The 22112-nt window shown below is 43.7% G+C and overlaps 1 protein-coding gene across 2 annotated transcripts in view; it reads right to left on the minus strand.

Annotated features, from left to right (window-relative positions):
- LOC129708403 (E3 ubiquitin/ISG15 ligase TRIM25-like) overlaps nucleotides 1–22112 on the minus strand; it is a 37505-nt gene that overhangs the window by 6717 nt on the left and 8676 nt on the right. For both annotated transcript variants that reach the window (XM_055654127.1, XM_055654125.1), the window contains 3 exons: nucleotides 18077–18172; nucleotides 16990–17223; nucleotides 2624–2789 (listed from right to left, as the gene is read on the minus strand). In XM_055654127.1, the coding sequence (XP_055510102.1) occupies nucleotides 2624–2789; nucleotides 16990–17223; nucleotides 18077–18172 (496 nt within the window). The remainder of the gene's footprint in view (nucleotides 1–2623; nucleotides 2790–16989; nucleotides 17224–18076; nucleotides 18173–22112) is intronic.

The raw sequence follows: 22112 nt of genomic DNA on the forward strand, positions 1-22112 counted from the left end.
CAGGCCCTTCAGCCCAACTTGTCCATGTGGCCAACATGCCCTATCTACACTAGTCCCACCTTCCTGCATTTGGCCCATATCCCTCTCAACCTGTCCTATCATGTACCCATCTTAATGTTTCTTAAACGTTGCGATAATACCTGCTCCAATTACCTCCTTCAGCAGCTCATTCCATACATCCACCACCATTTGTGTGAAAAAGTTACTCCTTTTATTAAATATTTCCCTCCTCACCTTAAACCCATGTCCTCTGGTTCCTCTCGACAAGAGACTCCGTGCATCTACCCAATCTAGTCTTCTCGTGATTTTGTACACCTCTATAAGATCACCCCACATCCTCCTGCTCAACTTTTACCTACAGCTCAGGTCCTCAAGTTCTGGCAAAATCCTCGTAAATCTTCTCTACATCCCAGTAATTTTTTTTTTAAATGTGTCAATACTGATTGAACCTTCCTGTACAGTTCCGGCTAATACAGACCAGAGTATTGCTGCTCTTCATTGCTCATGCCAGATGCCTGCTCCAACTGTGCCACAAACATCCACAGGACAGATCCAGAGTCGTGACACGTGATGCGCGCATGGTGTGTGGTGACATAGGCAGTGACGCATGGTCGCACGCGGCGTCCCAGGATTTTGGGATGTACAAAATCTTCACTCGCCATCTGCGTGACACTCAAATGATGGCCAAGTGGGACAAGCCCTTAAGAAAACTGCTACAAGTTATCCATCTGTGATAATGGCTCCATTAGCACAGCCTGACCTGCCGGCATTTCACAACTTAATCGTTCACAACTTATCTCCCTCCGTCTCTCCCTTAAACCATGGATTTGATGACCTCATGGCAACCCCAGCCTCGCCCCATCTGCAATATTCCTCATTGACTCATTCATCACTGCAACTCTGTTCTTTCTCTCCTTCCCACTTCTAATGAAGAATCTTTGACTTGAAATGTTAACTACTTGTATCACTACAGATGCTGCCCGACCTGCTGAGTGCTTCCAGCAATTTACTTCTAATTTCTAGCTTCTGCAGTTTTTTGATTTTTCAGAGTTTGAAAATGTTGGATATCAGATATGAGGAACCACCATGCTTGACACCCTCCCAGGAATTAATTGGTACATTAATAGCACACATGGTTGCATGTATAAGAATATGGATATGTATAACTCGTCCGTCCAAAACTACTCCGATATAAAGTCTTGTGCATACCTGTTATGCTACCATATATTTCCCTCTGATAAGATTTAGTCATACTTAGAACAGAACGGCACAGAAAAAGGTCCTTCGGCACCACAATGATTTTGCCGAGCATGATGCCAAGTTAAAGTGATCTTATCTGTCTGTACATGTTCCATATCCCTTTATTCCTGCACTTCCGTGTGCTTTTCTAAAAGCCTTTTAAATGCGACTATTGTGTCTGCCTCCGCGACCACCCTGGCAGTGCATTCCAGATGTAAATTTGGGGCCTATATCTATAGGTTGAGGGGGAAATTGAAAATGTACTCATTCATTCCTACTCCCTGTTTAAATTGGCATTGGGTTGGCACAGACAGAATGGGCTGAAGGGTCTGTACTGTCCTATGTTCCATGTTTACTGCCCATTAGCCAAGCCTTAATTGATGGCTGTATTTTAGCCCCAGTACTGTTCATTGCGAGCTTCACAATTCTTTCCTTTAGCTTTACAATTCGCAATATTCAATACTCTTGTTGCACATTTTCTGCCTTTTCATCTCTGGCCTTTGTCCAACCCTCCTGTCTATCAAAAGCCCTCCTCACCTGTATCAACCTAGTACCTGCCAGATTTTGTCCATCCCCTCATCTTTTCCAGCTTTCTTTGCACCCCCCACCCACCGCACAATCAGTCTGAAGATGGGCCCTGACCCAAAATGTCACCTATCCATGGTCTCTCGAGATGATACCTGACCCGATGAGTTTTTCCAGCACTTTTTGTGTCGTGTATTACGCAGTTCCTTGTTTTTACATTGTTTAATAACCTCGTATAGAATCTCAACCATGAAACATAGAAACATTGATAGAAACATAGAAAATAGGTGCGGGAAGAGGCCATTCGGCCCTTCAAGCCAGCACCACCATTCATAGTGATCATGGCTGATCATCCACAATCAGTAACCTGTGCCTGCCTTCTTCTCCCCCATACCTCTTGATTCCGCGAGCCCCAAGAGCTCTATCTAACTCTTTTAAATGCAATGAGTGAATTGGCCTCCACTGCCTTCTGTGGCAGAGATTTTGCACAAATTCACAACTCCCTGGGTGATTTTTATTTTCTCATCTCGGTTTTAAATGGCCTCCCCTTTATTCTTAGTTATTCTTAGTGGCCCTTGGTTCTGGATTCCCCCAACATTGGGAACATTTTTCCTGCATCTAGCTTGTCCAGTCCTTTTATAAGTTTCTATAAGATCCTCTCATCCTTCTAAATTCCAGTGAATACAAACCCAATCTTTCCAATCTTGCCTCATATGACAGTCCCCCCATCCCGGGGATTAACCTTGTGAACCTATGCTGCACTGACTCAATAGCAAAGATGCCCTTCCTCAAATTAGGAGTCACCTTAGATGGCACTGCCCTCCCTGTGCCATGTGGATTGCTGCATTGTGTGACTGACCTTTGGCGCCTTCGTGATCCAGATGTGGATTGAAACAGGTGTGCAGCTGCTGCGTGATATAATGGGACAGTTCACTCATGGCACGTTCCACAGCCAGAAATTTGGCACCATCCTGGTAAGGCAGCAAAGAGCAAGCCTTCATGGGTCTGTCCAAACACTGATGTTCCTGGGAAAATAACATTAATTCGAAGGAGTCATGAGGTGAAATTCCCTATCATATCCATAAATTATATTAAATATGTGTAAATATACCACAAGGAAGCAAACTTATAGAATGAGAGAAAACAATCCAATTCTCCAGAGAAAACAACCCATGTCTGTCCATAATTTAAAAAAAAGAACAAAAACAACTTCTAGATAGGCACGCGAAAGTGCAAGGAATAGAGGGAAGTGGATCATGTACAGGCAGATTAGATGAGTTTAACTTAATATCAACGATCTGTTCCTGTGCTGTACTGTTCAATGTTCTATGAAAACCAGGCATTTGTAATTGTATACCTGGATAGCACATCCCAAAAATGATTGCATGTTATTTTTGTTATCAAGTGCCATGACCATTGTTTAGGTCTACAAATCCATTATTCATAAAGTCCGGTACCTTAAAATTTTACTTCGGAGTCACGTGAGTGACTTCGTGAAGAACCCCGCTACGGCGCATGCGTGTACATATCGCTAGACGCATGGTGCGAGTCAGACATGGGAGAGGACGTCTCCCTAGAGGGAAATGGAAAGAAGCAGGTAAGAGACTGCAAAATTTTTCCCAATTACCTTGCAGGTAGGAAATGCAAGAAGCTGCGGGAAGCTGGAGGGGAGAACCGCGGAAACAGCGGGCAGCCAGCAGCCAGCAGCAGCCGATGGCACGCGAATCCTCCGGAGAAGAAACAGCTGTGCCCGACGTCGCTCCCCGCACCGGCAAGATTGACTGCTGCCGGGCGGGAAGCGAAGCAACACGTCCCGGGGGTTTCCAGACTCAGGGAGTCTATGTTGGATGCAGTCGCTAGCGGCTCCGGAGCCGATTGAAGCGGCTGCAGGACCCGGAAGAGAGCAGGACTACTCCGTAGCCATCAGCCGACATCTGGGACAGCAGCCCAAGGACCTACGCTACGGGGTCCGTGGGGCTGCGGGAGGAAGGACGTTCCTCCCAAACGGCAGGCTGAGAACCAGTACAGGTAAGAACAAATTTCCCTTACCTTTGGTTCTTTACAGACGTGCTGCCGTATTCTGAAGAGCAGCAGGCAGCCAGCTAAGGACGTCAGGGCAGAGCCACAGACGTTGCTGCTGTGTTCTGAACAGCAGGCAGCCAGCTACTGATGTCAGTATAGAACTGAAGTGCTGCCACACAGAATCGCTGCTGCTTAATGACCAGCAGCAGGCAGCAATGAATGTCGGCACCAGCATCTCCCATAAGGGAGCGAGTGCCAAACTTCACCCTAAATGGGTAGAGGTGCCCGTGAGTACCGGGACCATGGGGAGCGACCAGTGCCCGTAGGCATGGGGACCGGCTGCGGGAAATACCGCGTGCGACTAGTGCCCGAGAGCACCAAGGTCGGCAGGAGCGGTCCCATATATTAAAGCACCCGCGACGACTAGTGCCCGAGAGCATGTAAGTCGGCTGGAGCGGTGGCTGGAGTAAATTTCTCCACAGTGGCAGGCTCCGGGATTGGAGGATAGCCACAGTGGGCAAAAAATATAAGTCCCACAGCAGTTTCCCATAAGGGCTGCATGAAATGTCAGACGCCTCTGAGGAGGGTATGGAAGGTCTGACGGGGTAAAATCTGAGCAGGTGATGGAGCCACCTTCCCCTATTGAAGGGTGGGATAAAACAACCTGCTGAACATGATGAGCCAGTACTGCCAGCAGGAACACACTGAGAATGATCTCGAGAAGGATGGCTGTGAGTATTGAATGGCTGTGAGTCCACCCATCAACTTCAAGCTAATATTTTTGCTGAAGTGTTGGCAAGGCTTTTATACCCCGGGATATTGTGGTGCTCTTAATGTAGCCATTGTTACAGGTGCACTTGCAGACATGTTGGGAAGGCCGTTAGGAGTCGGGATATTAAAATCCAAAATACTCTGAAAGGTCTCATGGCGGGCATAACAGCTTTGGCCCGCATGTTAGAAAAGGTGGACAAAATTAGTGACCACAGGGATGCCATTAGCACTATTTTTTGCAACGTGCAGTTTGAACTAAATAAATTAGAAAGAGGGCCATTCAGCCAGCTCTAGACCCTAAGTTCGCTATACTATGTAAGCAAAGGGCTATAGACCCCGTTATTTGGGGGAGACCTGTCTAAACAGGTAAAAGAATTGGACGACGAGGCTCGACTTTGGGGCTGATTAGAGCATCCAAAGGATATCTGGGGAAGACATAAACCTTATGTGCATCCTAAGAGAGGTAGTGTTTTGTAATTATACTACAAAGAATTGGGCAGAGGTACCCAGCAGCAGCGTCCTGTTTAGGGTTTGGCCCGGGACGACCACTGTGGAATATGCAAAAGCCTCTACGTCAGCATCTACCCTAACATTAACCTTTAGGGCCTCCACAACCGCGTATGAAACCAAGAAAATAACTTGGTTACCACCGATAACCATGGAGGTAGGTGAATTTGGGGCTCCAGCATTAATAGGGAGCACAGAAGTTGGAGGGACATTGCAACTTCATGTTGAAGCTTGGTGTAATATATCTATGGACAGATATATCCTTAGCAGTTTTAAGGGATATCTGATAGAGTTTCTACACAAACAAAACCCTCCACTACAACATAAACCGGACAGATATACATGCTTACTAAAAGGGTAATGGAATAAACCAAACCTGAACAACAGGATTTGTCTCAAACATCTTTATTAGAAATAAGAAAGATGGGGTTGCCGTATTATTATGGATTATCAATGCTTCACAATGTTGTGCAATATATTCATTTAAAAAATGGATACTTTTAGCAGTGCTAAAGAGTTAGTTTTCAGCAGGCTACTGTATGGCAAGTATTAATCTTTAAGATCCTTGCTATTCAATATCCAACAGGGGGAAAAAATTTTAAACCAGCGTTGGGACTGCTGCAACACCAAAATCATAGAGTAATGGCATAGTTGGATGATATCCTTATTGTGGGAATAACTTATGAATCGGCATGTTAGGCAGTGGTTGCCACTAAACAAATTGTTTGAACAGCTGGGATTCATTGTCCATCCACTTAAGTCAAAATTGACACCATTAACACATTTAATATGTTAATGACTTTACTAATATGGAAAGCCACAGAGTTCAATGGGCTCATAATTATAGAGGCCATTTATTTTGGCCAATGGAGCTAATGATAGAAGCTATAAAAGAATTACAATGTTGGGAACACAATGTTAAGTATTGCTCCGAACCCAATAGTTATTCACAACCCGTCTGTGCTATTACAAACAGATGCCAGTGCAATTGGTTACGGTACAACTGATACCATCTCGAGCGATGGGGGAGATGGAATATACAAGAAGCTAACCTACATAAGACTAAGGGTTAGAAATGTTAAGTGCATTTCATGGGCTAAAATCTTATTGCTCAGGAATGAAACTGCAGCATGTTAGATGGTAGATAGATAATACCTCGGTGGTGGCATATATAAGTCATATGGGTGGAAAGATATCAACATCTTGTGATGAATTGGCAAATTCAATTTGGCAATGGTGTGTCCAAAGGAATATTTGGTTATCGGCTACGTATCTACCAGGGATACTAATTCAGTGGCAGACACCAGGTCACGAAAAATTTATTGAAAGTACTGAATGGATGTTGGATAGAACGGTATTTGCTGAAATCACAGTAAAGTATGTAAGGCCGGATATTAGAATTGCATCCAGGTTTAAATCACCAGTTACCGAGGTATGTATCGTTGGTGCCAGATCCTGAGGCAGAAGTTACAGATGCTGTTTCACTGCACTAGGGGGGGGGGGGAGAGATTTCATTTATGTATTTCCTCCTTTTTTCTACTGTATCAATTGGGTACTAAGGGAAATTCAACAGGAATCGGCATCTGGGATGTCTTAGTACCTGATTGGCTTACCCAACTATGGTTTTCCGGGGTACAGGACATGGTGCTGGAACCATGTATAACGATAAGACATAGTCCTAAGTTGCTGGTGCATCCAGTAACTGAGGATAGCTATCCATGTCATAGAAAATATTGATTTAGTAGGTTGTAGACTCTAAAACACCGCTACGGGACATGGGGCTATCAAAATGAACTGTGGACATGATCACAGCAGCACAAAGAAAGTCTACACAAAAACAGTATTTAGGTCATATTAAATGGACTAATTACTGCCATAATAACTTTCTGGACCACAGAAATAAGGATGTTCGGCGGTGCTAGAGTTTCTCACCAGCCTGCACTATGGAGGACTGAGTTACAGCACTGTGAATAGTGCCAGAAGTGCATTGTCAAGTTATTGGTGGCAAGGAACAGTAAGACAGTCTGTGGGATCACATCCTCTGGTAGTTAAAATTTTAAGAGGCAATGTTAACACCAAGCCACCAAAAAATAAGATACAACTATATCTGGGATGTAAGTGTGGTCTTGACCTTGCTAAGGAATTGGTCGCCGGCTACAGCATTAAATCTGGATAAACTAACTAGAAATGGTAATGCTGATGGCGCTAGTCACAGCGCATAAGCTCCAGTTATTGCTAAAAGTAAGACTGGATGGCTTCACTATGGCGGCAGGAAGTTTGGGGTTTGTGATCCAGGACCGTATTATTAAACAAAATAGGCCAGGATCACCGGGGCAGGTCATAGAATTGATGGCCTACCCGGAGGACAAACGCCTCTGTATAGTGAAGCACGTTTTGTTATACAGTGAAAGTACAAAGGCTATCAGAGGCAAGGTATGGCGTTGAGAAACTGTACTGTAGAGGGTAACTCAGACCATTTCGGGGTGGCTGAAATATGGGTTAAGATAGGCGGGAGTGGACAATAACATATTTAAATATCACTCCACCAGGGCTGCAGCTACATCCGCAGCAAGACGCCTTGATGTATCCATGGACCAAATCCTCAGGATTGCAGGATGGTTGTCGGAGAAAACGTTTCAGAAATGTTATAACAAACCAGTTAGCAGTATGGGAACGTTTTCGGGGAACATTTTAAGTTCTGTATGATAATTTATCCCTGAAGAATACAGGGTTATGATTTGAATTAATTAGATATTATTTATCATTTCCATTAAATAATTGGTATGAATGTTTTGAATATAATTAACAATTTCTCCCTAACTACCAAGGCAGTTGTGAAGCATGGACTCGCTCCACGGCATGAGGTCACAGAGCTTTGAAATCTTCACGAAGTCACTCACGTGACTCCGAAGTAAAATAGTAAGATTAAACGAGAACTTACCAGTTTGAAGTTTGATCTTTATTTTATGAGGAGGAACGTTGAGGCAATACGTGCCCTCCGCTCCCACCCTCATATGGTCATATCTGAAACTGGTATCTCTTTAATAATCTTACTATCTTAGGTCATTATAGTGTATCTGTGACCTCACACCACTGCTTTGAAGAATGGCACGCATGCGCCGTAGCGGGGTTCTTCACGTATTCCCTCAATGTTCCTCCTCATAAAATAAAGATCAAACTTCAAACTGGTAAGTTCTCATTTAATCTTACTATTTTTGGATATTGTGCATGTAAAGACATTAAAAATACTTTTCCGAGTTTGGAATAAAAGCCTTCATGTTAGTATTCAAAAATTAATTAAATTAAGAGAAGGACATTATAATTTAAGAGGGTTGTGTATTTTTGAAACATGTAAAGTGATAACCAATGTAAAATATAGATGTGTCTCAGTTTTGGTAGTCAAATTATGGAACGGGCTTAGTGATGAGTTGAAATTTTGTAGCTCTCTGTTGAGTTTCAAAAAAGCCTTAAAATGTAAAATAATTAAGGATTATAATGTAAAATTATTAAAATGTAAAATAAGTAACGATTACAATTTAGAATATTATTTTTTTCTTTCCTATGTAATGCTGATATTCTGTGTTATCTTATGGATTGTATAGGATAGGCAAAAATAAGCTTTGTGGATTCAGCCTATTTCTTTTTCGGTCATTGATTATGTGAACGTTGTGTGAAATGGATACAGTGTTGGTTCATATTCACACAAATTGTAAAGTTTTGTCCTTTTTAATGTATGACCAAAATAAACTATTCATTCATTTATTCATTCGTTAGGTGAAAACAGCAGCCATTTCCCTTGAAGAAAGACTCCATATGCCTTTCTAACCTGCCAGCGATTTGTCTGGGTGATTACCCGACTATTTCATTCCATCATCGACCAGGCAGCAAGGATATCTGTTATGTTAGGGCTCCATTCGCATTGAGAACAGCCCCAACATCATAGAGATTAAATTGCAATAATTTTTCCAAAGAGCCAACCCAGTCATGACAGACCTGAAGAACGGAAAGACCTGTGGACAAGCTTTTCCCTTTGAGAATAGGGAAGATTCAAACAAGAGGACATGACTTCAGAATTAAGGGACAGAAGTTTAGGGGTAACATGAGGGGGAACTTCTTTACTCAGAGAGTGGTAGCGGTGTGGAATGAGTTTCCAGTGGAAGTGGTGGAGGCAGGTTCGTTGGTAACATTTAAAAATAAATTGGATAGGCATATGGATGAGAAGGGAATGGAGGGTTATGGTACGAGTGCAGGCAGGTGGGACTAAGGGAAAATAATTGTTCGGCACGGACTTGTAGGGTCGAGATGGCCGGTTTCCGTGCTGTAATTGTTATATGGTTATATGGTTATAAGAACAGCTTTCTGTGTGGTAGGATTCCAAATAATGTGGTCACAGCCATTATTGTGGACATCAATATCAGAAAAGCAAACATTACCATGATGTATCATTGGCAAAGGGAGCTAGGACTAAATTCTTACATTTATTAATCTATAATAAAGCCATAAAGTCACCTTCACCAAAAGCGAACTCCTATGGACATAGTAATTATCTTAAAACGTCAACTGCGGCAGTGGTCCAGAACATCATGTAATAGGTGCAGCTAATCCGCTGACCACTGCAACCTTGAGACGAAGGGGGAACATCCGGAGGCTGGTTGTACCTTTTATGCTCAATTCAGTCCATCTTGCATAGGGTTTACCTAATCACGGATTGGTTGAAGAAATATAGGCTGAGCATTTTAAGTGGATTAAGAGTTTTTAACTGCCCATGCAAGCAAACATAATATTCATCCTGGGCTGAAAAGGCAGTAGATTCAATGGCTCTAGTCATTTAGATCTGGTATTGCAACAGTTAAAATAAGAGTCACATCCGTTTGTGTTGTAATATTAAATACTTGAACTCGGGCGGAGTGCAACGAGGCGTGGAGCAAAGCTCCCTCCACCTTCCAGCCCTGTCTCAGAGATGAACGTGATGATGCCCTCCTCTAACCCTTTGTCAGGCATGTCCCCTGTGGCCACCTCACCTATTGATGCACCCTCCTGTGTGCTGATTCAGCCATTCACTATGAGCCAGGCTCACAACCTTTGCTAACCCACATTCTCTGGTCAGTAACATTGTCCATCTTCAGGACAAAGGCATACAATACACTCTATGCAGCCCAGAACTCATCCAAGTGGATTTCTTACCAGCTTGGTGTTTGGAAATGACGTATAACTGGATTAATTCAGCCTTGTAACAGTAGTGGAGAGACTGGCACAATACTCGAAGATGAGGATATAAAGGTAATGATGAGCCTTCAGCCCTAGGTAGGGTGCCATTCTAGGCTACATTGGTTGGCAGATGAGTCAACTACATACACCTATAGGTAATAACATTAGGTGCCCCCTCTACCAACAGGGAACTGCTATAATGGTACCACTGGGTCCAGCTGCCCTTCCCCCTCTTTAAACCACACTACCTCTACACCGCTTCTCACACCCCAGTCCTCAGTCTTTAGTAAACGTTGTTTTGCCCCTTCTGTTATGGATGGATCCCTCACCCATGTCTCCTCTGTTTACTCAGTTCTACTCTTGCTCCTTCTCCTCGCAGAAAGAACAAGGATAGAGTTCCCCTGGTCCTCAACCTTCAGCCCACCAAGAGTCAAGAGAGTTTATTGTGATGTGTCCCACATAGGACAATGAAATTCTTGCTTGCTGCAGCACAATAGAATATAGTAAGCAAAAATACAGAACAGTTCAGTTCAATATACACATAAATAAGCAGGTAAAGTGCAATAGGCTGTTACAGTTCAGAGTCTGTTCGTTGGCGAGTTTAATAGCCTGATGGCTGTGGGGAAGTAGCTGTTCCTGAACCTGGATGTAACAGATTTCAGGCTCCTGTACCTTCTGCCTGATGGCAGCGGAGAGATGAGTGTGTGGCCAGGATGGTGTGGATCCTTGATGATGTTGGTTGCCTTTTTGAGGCAGCGACTGCAATAGATCCCTTCGATGGTGGGGAGGTCAGAGCCGATGATGGACTGGGCAGTGTTTACAACTTTCTGCATCCTTTTCTGCTCCTGGACCCTCAGGTTGCCAAACCAAACCACGATGCAACCGGTCAGCATGCCCTCTACTGTGCACCTGTAGAAGTTCGAGAGAGTCCTCTTTGACATACCGACTCTCCGTAGTCTTCTCAGGAAGTAGAGGCGCTGATGTGCTTTCTTTATAATTGCATCAGTGTGCTCGGATCCGGAAAGATCTTTGGAAATGTGCACGCCCAGGAATTTGAAGTTCTTGACCCTTTCCACCATTGATGTAAACTGGATTGTGTGTTTCTATCCTACCCCTTCCAAAGTCCACAATCAGTTCCTTGGTTTTGCTTGTGTTGAGAGCCAGGTTATTGTGTTATAACCATATAACATATAACAATTACAGCACGGAAACAGGCCATCTCGACCCTTCTAGTCCGTGCCGAACACATAATCTCCCCTAGTCCCATATACCTGCGCTCAGACCATAACCCTCCATTCCCTTCCCATCCATATAACTATCCAATTTATTTTTAAATGATAAAAACAAACCTGCCTCCACCACCTTCACTGGAAGCTCATTCCACACAGCTACCACTCTCTGAGTAAAGAAGTTCCCCCTCATGTTACCCCTAAATTTCAGTCCCTTAATTCTCATGTCGTGTCCCCTTGTTTGAATCTTCCCTACTCTCAGTGGGAAAAGCTTTTCCATGTCAACTCTGTCTATCCCTCTCATCATTTTAAAAACCTCTATCAAGTCCCCCCTTAACCTTCTGCGCTCCAAAGAATAAAGCCCTAACTTGTTCAACCTTTCTCTGTAACTTAGTTGCTGAAACCCAGGCAACCATTTGGTCAATAGGTCAATCTCACTTCTATATTCTGACTCATCCCCATCAGTGATACATCCCACAACAGTGGTGTCGTCGGCAATCTTATAACCATATAACCATATAACAATTACAGCACGGAAACAGGCCATCTCGGCCCTATAAGTCTGTGCCGAACAACTTTTTTTCCCTTAGTCCCACCTGCCTGCACTCATACCATAACCCTCCATTCCCTTCTCATCCATATGCCTATCCAATTTATTTTTAAATGATACCAATGAACCTGCCTCCACCACTTCCACTGGAAGCTCATTCCACACCGCTACCACTCTCTGAGTAAAGAAGTTCCCCCTCATATTACCCTAAACTTCTGTCCCTTATTTCTCAAGTCATGTCCTCTTGTTTGAATCTTCCCTATTCTCAAAGGGAAAAGCTTGTCCACATCAACTCTGTCTATCCCTCTCATCATTTTAAAGACCTCTATCAAGTCCCCCCTTAATTTTCTGTGCTCCAGAGAATAAAGACCTAACTTATTCAACCTATCACTGTAACTTAGTTGTTGAAACCCAGGCAACATTCTAGTAAATCTCCTCTGTACTCTCTCTATTTTGTTGACATCCTTCCTATAATTGGGCGACCAAAATTGTACACCATACTCCAGATTTGGTCTCACCAATGCCTTGTACAATTTTAACATTACATCCCAGCTTCTATACTCAATGCTCTGATTTATAAAGGCTAGCATACCAAAAGCTTTCTTTACCACCCTATCTATATGAGATTCCACCTTCAAGGAACTATGCACGGTTATTCCCAGATCCCGCTGTTCAACTGTATTCTTCAATTCCCTACCATTTACCATGTACGTCCTATTTTGATTTGTCCTGCCAAGGTGTAGCACCTCACATTTATCAGCATTAAACTCCATCTGTCATCTTTCAGCCCATTTTTCCAAATGGCCTAAATCACTCTGTAGACTTTGGAAATCCTCTTCATTATCTAAAACACTCCCTATCTTGGTATCATCTGCATACTTACTAATCCAATTTACCACACCTTCATCCAGATCATTGATGTACATGACAAACAACAAAGGACCCAACACAGATCCCCGAGGCACCCCACTAGTCACCTGCCTCCAACCCGATAAACAGCCATCCACCATTACCTCTGGCTTCTCCCATTCAGCCACTGTTGAATCCATCTTGCTATTCCTGCATTTATACCCAACTGTTGAACCTTCTTAACCAACTTCCATGAGGAACCTTGTCAAAGGTTCTTTAATAAAGGGGCTTTATTCTTTGGAGCGCAGAAGGTTAAGGGGGGACTTGATAGAGGTTTTTAAAATGATGAGAGGGATAGACAGCGTTGACGTGGAAAAGCTTTTCCCACTGAGAGTAGGGAAGATTCAAACAAGGGAACATGACATGAGAATTTAGGGACTGAAGTTTAGGGGTAACATGAGGGGGAACTTCTTTACTCAGAGAGTGGTAGCTGTGTGGAATGAGCTTCCAGTGAAGGTGGTGGAGGCAGGTTTGTTTTTATCATTTAAAAATAAATTGGATAGTTATATGGATGGGAAGGGAATGGAGGGTTATGGTCTGAGCGCAGGTATATGGGACTAGGGGAGATTATGTGTTCGGCACGGACTAGAAGGGTCCAGATGGCCTGTTTCCGTGCTGTAATTTATTATATGGTTATTATTATTATATGGTTAAAGGCCTTACTAAAGTCCATATAGACAACATCCACTGCTTTACCCTCGTCAATTTCCCTAGTAACCTCTTCAAAAAATTCAAGAAGATTAGTCAAACATGACCTTCCAGACACAAATCCATGTTGACTGTTCCTAATCAGACCCTGTTTATCCAGATGCTTATATATATTATCTCTAAGTATCTTTTCCATTAATTTGCCCACCACTGAAGTCAAACTAACAGGTCTATAATTGCTAGGTTTACTCTTAGAACCCTTTTTAAACAATGGAACAACATGCGCAGTACGCCAATCCTCGGGGACTATTCCCGTTTCTAATGACATTTGAAATATTTCTGTCATAGCCCCGGCTATTTCTACACTAACTTCCCTCAATGTCCTAGGGAATATCCTGTCAGGACCTGGAGACTTATCCACTTTTATATTTTTCAAAAGTGTCAGTACTTCTTTTACTTTGAACCTCATAGTATCCATAGCTACTCTACTAGTTTCCCTTACCTCATATAATTCAATATCCTTCTCCTTGGTGAATACCGAAGAAAAAAAATTGTTCAATATCTCTTTTGGCTCTGCTGATAGCTGTCCACTCTGTCTCTCCAATGGACCAATTTTATCCCTCGTTATCCTTTTGCTATTAATGTAGCTGTAGAAACCCTTTGGATTTACTTTCACCTTACTTGCCAAAGCAACCTCATATCTTCTTTTAGCTTTTCTAATTTCTTTCTTAAGATTCTTTTTACATTCCTTATACTCCTCAAGCACCTCATTTACTTCATGCTGCCTATAATTATTGTAGATCTCCCTCTTTTCCGAACAAGATGTCCAATTTCCCTTGAAAACCAGGGCTCTTTCCAATTTTTACTGTTTCCTTTCAACCGAACAGGAACATAAAGATTCTGTACTCTTAAAATTTCCCCTTTAAATGTCCTCCATTTCTCTTCTACATCTTTCCCATAAAACAAAATGTCCCAGTTCACTCCTTTTAAATCATCTCGCATCTCATCAAAATTAGCCTTTCTCCAATCAAAAATCTCAACCCTAGGTCCTGTTCTGACCCTCTCCATAATTATATTGAAACTAATGGTATTGTGATCACTGGACCCGAAGTGCTCCCCAACGCATACCTCCGCCACCTGTCCCATCTCATTTCCTAACAGGAGGTCCAGCACTGCCCCTCCTCTAGTAGGTACCTCTATGTATTGCTGCAAAAAACTATCTTGCACACATTTTACAAACTCCAACCCATCCAGCCCATTTACAGAATGTGTTTCCCAGTCTATGTGTGGAAAGTTGAAATCTCCCACAATCACTACATTGTGCTTACTACTAATATCTGCTATCTTATTACATATTTGCTCTTCCAATTCTCGTTCCCTGTTTGGCAGTCTATAATACACCCCTATAAGTGTTGCTACACCTTTCCCACTTCTCAATTCCACCCAAATAGCCTCCCTAGATGAGCCCTCCAATCTATCCTGCCAAAGCACTGCTGTAATATCTTCCCTGACTAGCAATGCAACACCTCCACCTCTTGCTCCTCCAATTCTATCACACCTGAAGCAACGAAATCCTGGAATATTTAGTTTCCAATCACAGCCCTCCTGCAACCACGTTTCACTGATCGCCACAACATCATACTTCCAGGTGTCTATCCAGACTCTAAGCTCATCCACCTTTCTTACAATGCTCCTAGCATTAAAATATGCACATTTAAGAAATCCCCCGCTTATTCTCTGTTTATTTCCTTTTTTTTCTTTCTCCTCTTGTGTCCGAGTGCTTCCCTTTTCTGCTTCCTGCCTCCCATTCTGTCTACTAGCTTTCGCTATTTGAGTCCCTCGCCCCAACCATTCTAGTTTAAAGTCTCCCCAGTAGCCTTGCAATCTTGATGATGGAGTTCACACTATGTCCGGCTACATAGTCATGAGTACAGAGTGAGTAAAGCAAAGGGCTGAGCACGCAGCCTTGAGGTGCTCCCATGCTGATTGTTATCGAGGATTACACATTTCCACCAATTCGGACAGACTGTGGTCTGTGGATGAGGAAGTCGAGGATCCAATTGCAGAGGGATGTGCAGAGACCCAGATCTGAGAGCTTGGTAACCAGCTTGGAGGGGATGATTGTATTAAATGCCGAGCTGTAATCAATGAATAACAGCCTGACATATGAGTTTTTGTTGTCCAAGTGGTCCAGAGCGGAGTGGAGAGCCAGTGAGATCGCATCCACCGTTGATCTGTTGTGGCAGTAAGCGAAGTTGCAGTGGATCCAGGTTGGAGTTGATATGCACCACAATCAATCTCTCAAAGCACTTCATCACCACTGACGTTAGTGCCACTGATCGATTGAGGCACGTCACCTTGCTCTTCTTGGGCACCGGTATTATTGATGCCCTTTTAAAGCAGGTGGGAACCTCAGACCTCAGAAGTGAGAGGTTGAAAATGTCCGTAAAAACTCCAGCCAGTTGGTCCCCACAGGTTTTTAAGAACACGACCGGGTCTGCATTCAGGTCCAGGTGCTTTCTGAGGGTTCACCCCTCTGAAGGATCTTCTGACGTCGGCCTCTTTGACGGTGACTGAAATACCATCACAGCGAATGGGGGCTCGGGAAGGCGCATCAGTGTTCTCCCTATCAAAGCGTGTATAAAACGCATTGAGCTCATCAGGGAGTGATGCCAGCCTCGGCATTCAATATATAAACTTCCGTCATTTCCCCAACCTCCAACATGATCCCACCACCAGTCGCATCTTCCCATTTCCACCTCTTTTTGCCTTCCACAGAGACTGCTCCCTCCACAATTCTTTGGTCCGCTCATCCCTTTCTATCTAAACCACCTCCTCATCAGGTACTTTCCCCTACAATCGCAGGAGATGCAACACCTGTCCTAAATACCTCCTTCCTCGACTCTACCCAGGAACCCAGCCGGTCTCCCAGGTAAGGCAGAGGTTTACATGCACCTCCTCTATCCTCACCTACTGCATCTGGTGTTCCTGAAGTGAGCTTCTGTACATCGGTAGGACCAAGCATAGACTCGGCGATCACTTCGCCGAACACTTGCGCTCAGTCCGCCAAAACCTACTGGATCCCCGGTTGCTAAACAATTTAACTCCCATTCCCATTCCTCTCCTGACCTCTCTGTCCTGGGCATCCTTCATTGCCAGAGTGAGGCCACATGCAAAACTGGAGGAATAGTATCTCCTATTTCACTATGAGGAGCTTACATCCGGCTCCCTCTTCTTGCTTCCAGTTTTTTAACCCTGCGCCACCTGGAAATCAGTCTGAAGATGGGTCCCGACCCGAAAGATGGGCCCAGACCCATCCTGGTCCGCTGAGTGACTCCAGCACTTTGTATAGAGGCATCTGGATGTGCCGAAGGGCCTTACCTGCAATACAAGGATATTGTCTTCACTCTTCAGGGCAGCCTCCAGTTGCGTCCTGTTCTGCTGCAGCCCGGCAAGGCTGCTTTGCAATTGCATCATGGATTCCTCCACCTGACTCACCGCACCTCCTTCCTCTTCCTCAAGAAAGCGCAACACATCCCTCTGCGTCTTCTCAACAACTGCCACCAGCTGGGTGCACTTTTGCTTAACTTGCTGCTTCACCTGTAGTACGGTGCACTGAAAATCACCACAAATACATACATCAGCACCAGTGATAGCACACAGTGAAACCTTTAACACAGTCAGCTAAGAGAGATTATGGGGCACCCTTCACAAGCTCATCACCATCTTACATTTATTTCATGACGGAGAGACAAATTGCCATTAGAGAAACTATGATCTTAGCTATCAAAGCCAAAGAGAGCCAATCTAAATTCTGACTCTAAATTATGACTATCAAATAAAGCTGGGTCATCAGCCAACACCTCTCCCAATCTTTGTCATCCCCAGCGCTGCATCTCTCCTCTGGAATGATCACAAACCAGCAGGAAATTGCTCAACCCATGTCCGCCCCTCTATGGTACCAAGGCCAACATAACTTCAGCGATCGAGCTGCAGTGTATAGGTGGCACTCACGCTTGTGTACGTTCAGAGTCTGGGCTTCAAGCATCGTTGATTTGTTCCCACAATAACAAGGTTCTTCTACCAGGTGGCACAGTGGTGCAGCTGGTTGAATCATAGCCTCGGAGCGCCACAGGGGTGGGTTCAACCCTGACCTTGAGCATTGTCCGTATCAAGTTTGCACATTTACCCTGTAACCAAATGTTTGCACATTTACCCTGACCCAGCTGAGTTACCCAAGCACTGTGTATTTATTTTTTAAGAGATAGATAGTAACCAAGGCTGGACGTGATAACAAGGTACATATGGTTGAAATCTGATAAGGAAGCTGGGGAGTGAAATGTAGTAGATCCAGAGGGAAGGTGGGTGGGTGGAGGGGAACAGTCAGAGTGGAGGGGGATGGGGGGGGCGTGAGGGTATGGGGGGGGGGGGGGGGGGGGGGGTAGTAGAATACGGCACAATTGCTTACTTTAATTGAGTCAACCTTTTGTTTCAATTTTCCGATTTCGTCTGTTGTCTCCTGTATCCGTGCGTCCATTTCCTCTTGACGCCCATGGAGTTCTTTCTGAAACATTAAATATTGAGGTCAGCAATCTTGGGGGAACGGACTGAGCAGCTGTCTTAGGTAGTCCGAATCAACCGCACTGCCTCAACACCACTGCGCCTGGTGCATTGCTGTGGAATCTTTGCCCTTCGCCGATCTTTCCTTACAGTCAAACACAACTGAACTCTTAGCTATGTTTCACCCTATGGAATATCCATGCCCTGGTCTACAAGGATTTGGAGGTACGCCAGAACACTGGTTCACAAATCAGGGTTGGTTGACAAAACTTGGGGGGGAAGTTCCCAATAGTAGTATCAACCCTTCAGCAACAATGATATTGATGGCAAAAGACCAACAGCTCTGCATTCTGCTTGATCTCCAAACCATGAACTATTTTGGTGAGTTGCCATAGTTTTTGATAACCCAGACTGCTTCGCAGGGCCTGAACTCTGCTGCTGCCGGTGCGGAGTTTGCACGATATATCTTCTGGGTCCCCCCCCCGGGTGCTCCAGTTCCTATTCAACCTCAAAGATGTGCGGATTGGTAAGTTAATTTGCCACTGCAAGTGTGTAGTCCAGAGGAGGAACGTGGGACTTGATGGGAATGTGGGGATAATGAAATAGGAATAGTGTGAATGTAGGCTGGATAGTCAGCACAAACTCAATGGGTCCTACAGACTGTTCCAGATTGTGTGGGTGACTCCACCAACTCCTCCATGACCATGCCTTTCTCAGACCCAGCTGTTCAATGGGACTGCTTTCCTTTGGTTTAAACAAAATCAAAACCAAAATTAAGATCAAGATTAAGATCAACATCAAAAGCAAATTAAATATTTTGATTTGGACCTTGATCTAGATGCCTTTAGCTTCATCTTAATACCTGAATCTTGCTACTTTTCTACAAGTTGCCTCCATCTTGACCTCTTATTCTTCAGCTCTTCTAAGACTCTGTTACCACATCCCAACTCCCAGTCGCACATCACCCCAGGCCTTGTATTGCAACAACTTCTAGTTTGAACACATCCAGCTTTACATGCACTGTGTCACACTGATCGCTTTGTGCACTCAGCCTTCACTGCCCCCTTTCTGTAACCATAATCACTGAGGGATTGCACCATTGACTCTGCCCTTGTTTCCCTTCTGTTCTATCCTGTGTAACTGTCCTTCCTTGGCGATCCCACCCATCACCCCACAATACACCCTTCTTCATCTCCCTCTGCTTTTTGGTGAGTATCCTAGTTCTTTAAGTTTTTCCAATAGTTTTAATAAGCCTTCTCCCTTAACAATTTTGATTTAAAATTAGATTCATAGTAACATAGTAACATAGTAACATCATAATATAACATGGAAACAGATGCTTTGGACAAAGATGTCCAACAGCACTTACCTTCATCCGTGGAGGCATTGAGTACCCAAGTTGGGATCCAAGATTCAAGAGAGTTTATTGTCATGTGTCCCAGATTGGACAATGAAATTCTTGCTTTGTTCAGCACAACAGAATATAGTAAGCATGAATACAGAACAGATCAGTGTGTCCATATATCATTATATAAATATATAAACACAGGGATAAATAAACAGATAAAGTGCAAATAAACAGATAATGGTCTATTAATGTTCAGAGTTCTGTTTGAGTTGAGTTTAATAGCCTGATGGCTGTGGAGAAGAAGCTATTGTCATATTACATGTGTACAAGGCATTAGTTAGGCTGCACCTGAAGTATTGTGTGTAGTTCTGGTCACCCTGCTGGAGGAAGCATGTGATAAAGCTAGAGAGGGTGCAGAAAAGATTCATGAGGATGTTGCCAGGACAGGAAGGGCTCGAGTTATAAGGAGAGACTGGTTATGCTTGGGCCGTTTTCCCCGGAGGCTGAAAGGTAAACTTAGAGGTTTATAAAATCATGGATAGGATAAACAGACACAGTATTTTCCCCAGAGCAGACTAAAACTAAAACACAGGCTTAGGGTGAGAGGGGAAAAGATTTATAGGGGACGTGGGGGAGCAGCATTTTTACAGAGAGAGTGGTGGATATGTGTGTCTGCATGGTAGAGGGGATACAACTACAATGTTTAAAAGACATTTGGACAGATCTTTGGATGGATGGGAGAGGCTTAAAGGGACATGGGCCAAATGGACAAAAATTAGACTAATGTAGGAAGGCAGTTCAGTCAGCAAGAACGAGTTGGGCCAAATGGCCTGATTCCATTCTGATGAATCTACAATTCTATTTCCCTCTATATCTTTCTTATCCCATCCACCATCACTCTCATTCACCTCCTTTCACCAGACGAAAGGCTGATCGATGAGAACTCACATTCAGCATGGAGAGATTTTGTTTCAGTCCTATTCAGTTCCCCTGCCTCAATTCTTTCTCCATTATGTTAATGTTAAACTGTAATTAATTTTGCTGCCAATTTCCATGCTTTCACATGTTCCGTATGTGCCCATCCCTCTCGTGACATTCCTATCTCCGTGTCAGGTTTGCTCATATCCGCAATAAGCACAGTGACTTCCAAAGCTATCTGGACTACACCTCCTCCCATCCGGCTTCTGCAAAGACTCCATCCTCCCAGTTACTCTGCCTCCATCATATTTGCTGCGATTATGAGAAATTCCACACCAGTGCCTTTAAAATGTCTTTTGTCTTCTCCGTGGCTTTCCCTCTTCTAAAGTTGACAATGTCTCCATAATCACCCGCGGAATCACAATTAAAATCTGCCCTTCCACCAATGTGTTGGTCGACGCAGACTTGATGGGCCTGTTTCCGTGCTATTCCTCGCTATGACTATGCTGCTCAAGCCTTCTTCTGGTCTGGCACTAAGTTGTGGAATTCCCTCCTTTAACCACTCTAGGTTTACATTCCCCTCTCCTCCTCTATTCACTCTTGGGCCAACCTCATGACCAAGCTTTTGGTCTTTGATCTAACATTGCCAACGTGGCTCAGTAGCGGCTTGTCTGTTCCTCTAAATCAATCTGGACACGTCTGCATTGCAACTGCAATTCTCTCCAACTGCACCCCTCTAACCCTGATGTCCACCCAGCTGTTCAATGGGACTGCTTTCCTTTGGTTTAAACAAAATCAAAACCAAAATTAAGATCAAGATTAAGATCAACATCAAAAGCAAATTAAATATTTTGATTTGGACCTTGATCTAGATGCCTTTAGCTTCATCTTAATACCTGAATCTTGCTACTTTTCTACAAGTTGCCTCCATCTTGACCTCTTATTCTTCAGCTCTTCTAAGACTCTGTTACCACATCCCAACTCCCAGTCGCACATCACCCCAGGCCTTGTATTGCAACAACTTCTAGTTTGAACACATCCAGCTTTACATGCACTGTGTCACACTGATCGCTTTGTGCACTCAGCCTTCACTGCCCCCTTTCTGTAACCATAATCACTGAGGGATTGCACCATTGACTCTGCCCTTGTTTCCCTTCTGTTCTATCCTGTGTAACTGTCCTTCCTTGGCGATCCCACCCATCACCCCACAATACACCCTTCTTCATCTCCCTCTGCTTTTTGGTGAGTATCCTAGTTCTTTAAGTTTTTTCCAATAGTTTTAATAAGCCTTCTCCCTTAACAATTTTGATTTAAAATTAGATTCATAGTAACATAGTAACATAGTAACATCATAATATAACATGGAAACAGATGCTTTGGACAAAGATGTCCAACAGCACTTACCTTCATCCGTGGAGGCATTGAGTACCCAAGTTGGGATCCAAGATTCAAGAGAGTTTATTGTCATGTGTCCCAGATTGGACAATGAAATTCTTGCTTTGTTCAGCACAACAGAATATAGTAAGCATGAATACAGAACAGATCAGTGTGTCCATATATCATTATATAAATATATAAACACATGGATAAAATAAACAGATAAAGTGCAAATAAACAGATAATGGTCTATTAATGTTCAGAGTTCTGTTTGAGTTGAGTTTAATAGCCTGATGGCTGT

Source organism: Leucoraja erinacea, chromosome 23, assembly GCF_028641065.1.
Source record: "Leucoraja erinacea ecotype New England chromosome 23, Leri_hhj_1, whole genome shotgun sequence".
NCBI lineage: Eukaryota > Metazoa > Chordata > Chondrichthyes > Rajiformes > Rajidae > Leucoraja > Leucoraja erinaceus.